We start from the raw sequence: 9,531 nt of genomic DNA on the forward strand, positions 1-9,531 counted from the left end.
TGAATATTTAGAATATTTGTGCTCTTCCCATGTGCTTTTGCTCATGTGTTGTTTCTTCTTCCTCTTTCTATTCCAGTTCCTGCAAAGATTCACTTGCCCAAAAACCTGGAAGGCATGGGAGCTGTTCACGCCCTCCGCGGTGAAGTAGTGAGCATCAAGATTCCATTCAGTGGCAAACCTCACCCTGTTATCACATGGCAGAAGGGACAAGACCTCATCGATACTAATGGACACTACCAAGTCATTGTTACACGATCATTCACATCTCTTGTTTTCCCAAATGGTGTTGACAGGAAAGATGCAGGGTTTTACATTGTTTGTGCCAAAAACAGATTTGGAATTGATCAAAAAACAGTTGAATTAGATGTGGCTGATGTGCCTGATCCACCAAGAGGTCTGAAGGTAACTGACATTTCAAGGGATTCAGTCAACTTAACCTGGAATGAACCAGCTACTGATGGTGGAAGCAGAATCATAAACTACATTATTGAGAAACGTGCTACAACAGCAGAGCGATGGATTCGTGTTGCACAAGCTCGTGATACACGATACACAGTGGTGAACCTATTTGGCAAGACCACCTACCAGTTCCGTGTAATTGCAGAAAACAAGTTTGGCCAAAGCCAGCCTTCTGAACCTACTGATCCAATTATAACAAAGGAAGATAAGACCAGAGTAATGAACTATGATGAAGAAGTTGATGAGACTAGAGAAGTCACCACAGTTAAAGCAGCTCACTATTCTACAAAGGAACTCTATGACAAATACATGATTGCAGAAGAGCTAGGACGTGGGCAGTTTGGCATTGCACACCGCTGTGTTGAGGCAGTTTCAAAAAAGACTTACCTGGCCAAGTTCGTCAAAGTAAAGGGTGCTGACCAAGTTCTGGTAAAGAAAGAAATTTCCATTCTAAACATTGCTAGGCACCGAAATATCCTGTACCTTCATGAATCATTTGAGAGCTTAGAAGAATTGGTCATGATCTTTGAATTCATTTCTGGAGTTGACATCTTTGAAAGAATCAGCACAGCTTCATTTGAACTGAATGAAAGAGAAATAGTAAGTTACGTACGCCAGGTCTGCGATGCACTAGAATTTTTACATCGCCACAGCATTGGACATTTTGATATTAAACCAGACAATATTATTTACTTCACAAGAAGAAGCTCTGTAGTTAAAATTGTTGAATTTGGTCAAGCCAGACAACTGAAGCCTGGAGACAGCTTTAGACTCCAGTTCACTTCTCCTGAATACTATGCTCCTGAAGTACACCATCACGACTTGGTCAGCACAGCTACTGACATGTGGTCAGTTGGTGCTCTAACATATATACTTCTCAGTGGCATTAATCCTTTCATTGCTGAAACAAACCAACAAGTTATTGAAAATATTCTAAATGCTGAATACAGTTTTGATGATGAAGCATTCAAAGACATAAGCATTGAGGCCATGGACTTCATTGATCGCCTACTAGTAAAGGAAAGAAAAGCTCGGATGACAGCTGCTGAAGCACTTAACCATGTGTGGCTAAAACAGCAGACAGAAAAGACCAGCACGAAAGTCATCAAGACCTTGAAGCACAGACGTTACTACCAAACTCTAGTAAAGAAGGAGTGGAACACAGTTGTGTCAGTAGCCCGCATTTCCTGTGGAGGCGCGATTAGATCTCAGAAAGGCATAACAGTGGCTAAAGTTAAAGTTGCACCAATAGACATTGGTCCCATTGCTGGGCAGATAAAGCATGCTGTTACAGAAGAAGGAGGGCATGCCAAGTATGTATGTAGGATTGAAAACTATGATCAGTCTACACAAGTCACATGGTACTTTGGTATGAGGCAATTAGAAAGCAATGAGAAATACGAAATCAAATATGAAGAAGGTGTGGCAACCATGTATGTCAAAGATGTTTCTAGATCCGATGATGGTACCTACAGATGCAAGGTAGTAAATGACTATGGCGAAGACAGCTCTTATGCAGAGCTTTTTGTTAAAGGTGTAAGAGAAATTTCTGAGCACTACAGATGCAGAACTGTTAGGAAAGTGAAACGACGGGTTGATACTATGAGACTATTAGAGCGTCCACCAGAATTTACTCTGCCTTTGTATAACCGCACTGCATACGTTGGAGAAAATGTTAGGTTTGGAGTAACTATAACAGTTCACCCAGAACCTCGCTTAACATGGTTTAAATCAGGCCAGAAAATCAAACCTGGTGATGATGATAAGAAGTATACTTTTGAATCGGATAAGGGTCTTTATCAACTCGTCATCAATAATGTCACTGAAGAGGATGATGCTGAATACAGTATTGTGGCACGCAATAGATATGGTGAAGACAGCTGCAAAGCTAAGCTGACTGTGATTCCGCATCCACCTCCAGCAGATGCCACACTAAGGCCAATGTTTAAAAGACTGCTAGCAAATGCTGAATGTCAAGAAGGCCAAAATGTCAGTTTTGAGATCAGGGTATCTGGTGTACCAAAACCAACGCTGAAATGGGAGAAAGATGGTCAACCTCTATCCTTTGGTCCTAACTTTGATATAATTCATGAAGGTTTAGATTATTATGCTTTGCATATCAGAGATACTTTACCAGAAGACAGTGGTTATTACAGAGTTACAGCTACAAACAGTGCTGGATCTACAAGCTGTCAGGCTTATCTAAAAGTTGAGCGCTTGAAATATGTCAAGCGTGAGTACAAGACTGAAGAGGAGCGGGAGAAGCACGTACAAAGGCAAATTGACAAGACCTTACGAATGGCAGAAATCCTTTCTGGGACTGAAGCTGTTCCACTGACACAAACTGCACAAGAGGCTCTCCGAGAAGCTGCTATTTTATATAAACCAGCTGTTAGCACTAAGACTGTCAAAGGTGAATATGAAATTAAGAAAGAAGAAAAGAAGGAAGAAAGAAGACTCCGTATGCCGTACGAGGTCCCAGAGCCTCGCAAACACATGCGTGCTCTTGAGGAAGATCAGAACATTAAACACTTTGTGCCTCTGTCAGACATGAAGTGGTACAAGAGGCTGCGAGACCAATACGAAATGCCAGGAAAACTTGAGAGAACTGTCCAGAAACGCCAGAAACGCATACGTCTTTCCAGGTGGGAGCAATTCTATGTGATGCCACTGCCACGAATTTCTGATCAGTATAGGCCTAAATGGCGCATACCAAAGCTAACACAAGATGATCTTGAAATTGTGAGACCAGCACGTCGGCGCACCCCATCTCCAGACTATGAATATTACTACAGACCAAGAAGGCGATCGCTCGGTGACTTGTCTGACGAGGAATTACTCCTGCCTATTGATGACTATTTAGCCATGAAGAGAACTGAAGAGGAGAGACTGCGCCTTGAGGAAGAGCTGGAGTTAGGCTTTTCTGCTTCCCCACCAAGTAGAAGCCCCCCGCGCTTTGAACTGTCTGCCCTTCGGTATTCTACTGCAGGAGCACAGGTCAGCTCAGAGGAAGAAAGAAAAAGAGACCTGAGGTATTCAAGCTATCACATCCCAATTAAAGCTGAGACCAGTGCAAGCTATGCAGAGCTTCGTCAACGCCATGACAGGGCTGCCTACAGACCACCTAAACAAAAGCAAAGAATAATGGATGAAAGAGAGGATGAAGAATTGCTCCGTCCTGTTGGTACTGCTCAGCGACTCTCTGAATACAGAAGTGAGCTTGAATATATGGCAGAGGAAGAAAAGAATAGACTCAGGAGAAGGAGAGAAAGAGAAATAACCGAGATCACATCAGAAGAAGAAGAAGAAATAGAAATGGTGCAACATGTTCACCGGGAATTTTCACCTCCCTCTAGATTACTAAGGAGAAGAAGATCTCTTTCTCCAACTTACATTGAGTTGATGCGTCCTGTATCTGAATTAATTCGACCCCGCTCACGGCCTCCTGAAGAAAGTGAGAGAAGATCCCCAACACCAGAGAGAACTCGACCACGCTCACCTAGCCCAGTTTCTACTGAAAGATCACTCTCTCGGTTTGAGAGAATGGCAAGATTTGATATATTTTCTAGATATGAGTCCATGAAATCTGCTTTGAAAACTCAGAAAACTATGGAAAGGAAATATGAAGTTCTGACTCAGCAGCCTTTCACCCTTGACCATGCTCCTCGTATTACCCTGAGAATGCGCTCACACCGGGTACCATGTGGCCATAATACCAGGTTCATTCTAAATGTCCAGTCAAAACCAACTGCTGAAGTGAAGTGGTACCATAATGGTATTGAGCTCCAGGAGAGCAGTAAGATACATTTTACTAATACCAGCGGTGTATTAACTCTGGAGATTCTTGACTGCCACATTGATGACAGTGGAACATACCGGGCTGTATGCACAAACTACAAAGGGGAATGCTCTGATTATGCAACACTAGATGTTACTGGTGGAGATTACACTACATACTCTTCCCAGCGGAGAGATGAAGAAGTACCAAGGTCAATTTTACCTGACTTGACAAAAAGAGAGGCGTATGCAGTCTCCTCATTTAAGAAAGCATCTGCTACAGAAGCAAGTACTTCCGTAAGAGAGGTCAAATCAGAAATGTCAGCAACAAGAGAATCACTTTTATCATATGAACACTATGCTGCTTCTGAAGAAAAAATCACTGCAGCTGAAGAAAAATCATTGGAAGAAAGGACTGTACACAAGGCATTTAAAAGCACTCTACCAGCAACAATCCTTACAAAACCACGGTCAATCACAGTTTCTGAAGGGGAGACTGCAAGATTTTCCTGTGACGTTGATGGTGAGCCAGTACCAACAATAACATGGTTCCGTGCAGGTCAACCCATTGTTTCTTCACGGCGTTTCCAAGTAACACGAACGCAGTACAAGTCTACCTTTGAAATTTCTTCAGTCCAGATGTCAGATGAAGGAAGTTACACTGTTGTGGTGGAAAACTCAGAAGGAAAACAGGAAGCGCATTTTACTTTGACCATTCAAAGAACAAAAATTCCTGAAAAAACAATTACATCACCTCCAACAGTCAAATCTCCTGAGCCTCGTGTAAAGTCTCCAGAGCCAGTTAAGTCTCCTAAACGAGTGAAATCTCCTGAACCCATCAGCAGTCCCCCAAAAGCAACATCACCACCTGGAGAAAAAACAGTACCAGCAGAGAAAGTGCAATTACCAGCTGCTTCTCCACCAAAGATAAAACAGCATCTGAAAGCAGAAACTCTTGGAGATAAGGTGAAGTTATCCTGTGCAGTTGAAAGCAGTGTTTTAAGTGTCAGAGAAGTGGCTTGGTATAAGGATGGCAAAAAGCTGAAAGAAGACCATCATTTCAAGTTTCATTATGCAGCAGATGGCACCTATGAGCTCAAAATCCATGAGCTCATGGAATCTGATAAAGGAGAATACACCTGTGAAATTATTGGGGAAGGAGGTGTTTCAAAAACTAACTTCCAATTTACTGGCCAAGTGTTTAAAAATATCCATTCCCAGGTAAGAGGCGTATCTGAAACTCATAAATCAGTTCAGAAAGAAGATGAGGTGCTTACAGTTTCTACCCAGAAGAAATCAGCAGTGGCAACTGAAGAAAAAGCAGCAGTTCAAGAAGTCATTAAGAAGTCAATTGTTACTGAAGATGTCAAACAAATGAAAGCAGAAATTAAAGCTTCCTCAACTAAAATGACAGTGTCCGAAGGGCAGAAAGTGACATTGAAAGCCAACATTCCTGGTGCCTCTGAAGTAAAATGGGTGCTGAATGGAATGGAGCTGAGAAATTCAGATGATTACAGATATGGTGTTTCTGGAAGTGATCACACACTAACTATCAAAAAGGCTAGTAATAAAGATGAAGGTATCCTCACCTGTGAGGGTAAAACTGATGAAGGCATAATTAAATGCCAGTATGTTCTGACCTTTTCTAAAGAGCGCTCCAACGAACCAGCATTTATCATGCAGCCTAAGTCTCAAAACGTCAATGAAGGACAAGATGTACTGTTCACCTGTGAAGTTGCTGGGGATCCTTCTCCTGAAATTGAGTGGTTTAAGAATAATAAACCTGTAAGTATTTATTTATTTACTTGAAAAACTGGAATTATTCATAAAACTGATCCTAATGAAACAAATTTTTTCCCTCCTCAGATTGCTGTTTCATCACACATCAGAGTAACACGCTCTAAAAACACATATTCTCTTGAGATTCGAAATGCAGCTGTGAGTGACACTGGAAAATACACAGTCAAAGCAAAAAATTACCATGGGCAGTGCTCTGCTACAGCATCTTTGACTGTACTCCGTAAGTTTGTTCTCTGGGTCTTGTGTTCAGACTAATCACAACTTCTTGCTGTGGTGTGTCTACTAAAGTGACTTATGGTAAATGCCACTGCTAATGTTGATTTAGGTATTTTAACAAGTTCCTTTTTTTTTTGGTATGTCACATATACACAGAACTAAAGCAGCATTAGAAATCTTTATAACACCAACAGAGAAGCACACAGATCCTCTATTACATCAGTAGATGCACATTAACAGGCAGCTATGAGCATCCCTTCTAGGATGACTGTTTTAAGACCTTGATGCTGGCAATTACTCTTTCCTCATTTACTAACAGAATCTCTTCCAATAAAACAAAGTAATTCCACAGTTAAAAATTTTAATGGTAACTTAGCTGTAACTGAACTGGGTTTTTTTTTTTACTGTCTGTACCATATCCCAGTACCTAGCATCAAGGGGTTGCTATGTTTTGCTTGTATGACCGTGCATGCGTTTAAAGGAAAGCTACAGTGATTGAGCTTTTCTGTTGCCTTTTATAGCTGCCGAACAATGCAGTGAAATACAGACTTTCCGATACCACACTTTTAAAAACTTGAAAATGTTTCACACCTTCTACAACTATGAACTGAACACACACAATTTCTCAGTGTCTAATTCTAGTAATGGTTCTAATCGGAAATGCTGTGTGACAACCTGTTTCTTCTTAAGTATGTTTTTCCTTCAACCTTATACATACTAGAAACAGTTCTGTTTCGTACTTGATTCATTTATAAATTACTGTTTGTGATTTGGACATCTTGAATGGAATGATTGTAAACAAATTTATACTCCACTGCAGTTTTCCATTGAAAGCAAACTATGCTGCCTCTTCATTTCTGTAAAATTAACCATACAGAGCTGCATGACTTCATTCGTTAATGTGACGTTATTGGTTTTTCCTTCTATGTTTGCGATGCTCCCCAGCTCTAATTGAAGAACCTCCAAAAGAGGTAGTATTGAAGACAAGTGGCGACGAAAGCATGCGCGAAAGTTTTTCTTCTCAGTCCTTTCAAATGGCTGCTTCTAAGCAAGAGGCTTCATTCAGCAGTTTCAGCAGTAGCAGCATGACTGAAATGAAATTTGCAAGCATGTCTGCCAAAAGCATGTCCTCCATGAAAGAATCCTTTGTAGAGATGAGCTCCAGCAGTCTTATGGGGAAATCTAGTATGATTCAACTGGAGAGTTCAACTAGTAAAATGCTTAAATCAGGTCTGAGAGGTGAGCAATACAATTACTGGCAGAGTTAGTGCTTTAAATATCCTGATGTAGTCCTCAGAGTAAACCTGCTGCATGGCTTAGTAGAGACAGACTAACTTGGTATTTCTTCTCCTGTTTTGTAAAGGAGTACCACCCAAAATTGAAGCTCTCCCATCGGATATCAGCATTGATGAAGGAAAAGTTCTCACACTATCTTGTGCCTTTTCGGGTGAACCTGCTCCTGAAATAACATGGTACTGTGGAGGGAGAAAAATTACCAGTCAGGACCAGCAAGGCAGATTCCATGTTGAAACCAGTGAAGATCTAACCACCCTGATCATCATGGATGTCCAGAAGAACGACAGTGGACTTTATACCCTGAATTTAGGAAATGAATTTGGTACCGATTCTGCCACTGTGAACATTAATATTCGATCAATTTAGAGAGCTTGATCTGTATTATTTACACTTGTCTTTTTACAAGTGATTCATATATGGACTGAAATATCTGATCTGTAAATATAAAAAGAAATATTTTTGTACCTACCTGAATGAGGCAAAGTCCAGAGCTATACATTATGACTTATAGTCATTATTGACCTAAGAATTTTAAACACTTTTTTTCACTGACATGTACATACTGTATATAGCCGAAGTTAACGGTTATGAAGTTTTGTACCATTTATTTTATGACTTTTTGAAACGTAACTTTTGGAACTAACAGTTGGTAGGAGAAAGTTTCCTAGCAAACGACTACCCTGCTCAACATTTAACTAATTTTTGCACCTCAACTCATTGTTGATGTCTAAGAATGCCTCAACAGGTAGAGAGGCTCCCTGTTGAAGATTATCTACACCTAAGAGATGATACTGTGCATAGTATCTCATACATGCACAAATATTTATGTTGAATCAGAAATGTAAGGCATTGGTGATGTTTGCAATTACCCTCCTGTAAGCATTGCTTTAATGTTTTACATTGGATCTGACAATGTCAAAATTTCCATATCTGACTGACGATTTTTGGACAAAGTGCAAGCGGCCAGCACTTTGTTCACCCACTGTCTGTGTACTGTTTCTGACATATCGACTGCCTGAACAGCTTTAAAAAAGTAACATCACCTGGCCATCCCCTTAATCAACAAAGCTGTTCAGGTACTTAAGTGCAGCAGCAGTACCCCCTCTTGGAGGTTTGTAGGATGCAGTGATTGAGTTTGTGTGGTAGTAGTAGATATCCAGCAGTTACTTCCGGGCAACTAAGCAATGAACCACAGTTTGAAAACAAACTGTTGTTACACCATCAAATACCGCCCTGCACTTCAATTTGCTTTAGTTCTCCTAATGTAGTAATAAATTTTGTTAGCTGTTGAACCTCCTTGAGATAGAATTGTTCATTTGAAATAAAGCATGCTTTCTGCACCATAAAATCTGCGACTCATTACTTATTACACTGTTTTTACAGTTCCTGTGTACTACACTACAGAAGAAGAGTTGCTAAAAGAAAAGACTAGGTAGAAAAGCAATTCTGCAATGTAAACCAGGTAGCTAACTGCTGAAAATCCAACTGTCCATCATCTGGCTACCAGAAAGTCAGCCTGAAAAAAAATCAGCCTTAAAAAAAAAAAAAACAACACAACAACTTTTGATCATAGGTTCTTCATTGAGAAAGGATAAATTCTAGCACATGCCTAAGCATTATGCTGTTCTTAACATCCCTCTGTTAAGTGCATCTCCAGGCCTTCCACTACACCTGATACGGATAAATTGCTTATCTCTTTCTTCTTTATAGGTGGTCTCTGCTTAAAGTGGTTAAAAAACTGCTTCCACGAAACCTAGATATTGCCTCATCTTTTTGGCAGCTGCAAGTTCTATAGACTAGTTGACCCTAACTGCCTGAACCTACAAGTTCTCACCGCCTATGGGTGATTTAAGGGCCCATGCCCCATCAGTTCTTCATCCCCCAAGTCAGCTGACATTATCTATAGGGGCAAAGCCTGTCTTTACCTTCTGGAGGGGGGAAATCACAAATCCCATGCAGGCAGGTCATAGTTTTGGTTATCTA

At 40.7% G+C, this 9,531-nt stretch overlaps 1 protein-coding gene across 1 annotated transcript in view; it reads left to right on the top strand.

Moving 5' to 3' along the window:
• LOC104462808 (titin-like) overlaps positions 1 to 8,896 on the top strand; it is a 110,036-nt gene extending 101,140 nt beyond the window's left edge. Inside the window, 4 exon segments of the mRNA XM_010074919.1 lie at positions 77 to 6,021; positions 6,103 to 6,256; positions 7,198 to 7,491; positions 7,616 to 8,896. Coding sequence (XP_010073221.1) covers positions 77 to 6,021; positions 6,103 to 6,256; positions 7,198 to 7,491; positions 7,616 to 7,914 — 6,692 coding nt within the window. The 3' untranslated portion in view covers positions 7,915 to 8,896.
• Positions 8,897 to 9,531: the final 635 nt, after the last annotated feature.

The sequence above is a fragment of the Pterocles gutturalis genome, unplaced genomic scaffold (assembly GCF_000699245.1).
Source record: "Pterocles gutturalis isolate BGI_N339 unplaced genomic scaffold, ASM69924v1 scaffold51227, whole genome shotgun sequence".
In the NCBI taxonomy this organism is placed as follows: Eukaryota; Metazoa; Chordata; class Aves; order Pterocliformes; family Pteroclidae; genus Pterocles; species Pterocles gutturalis.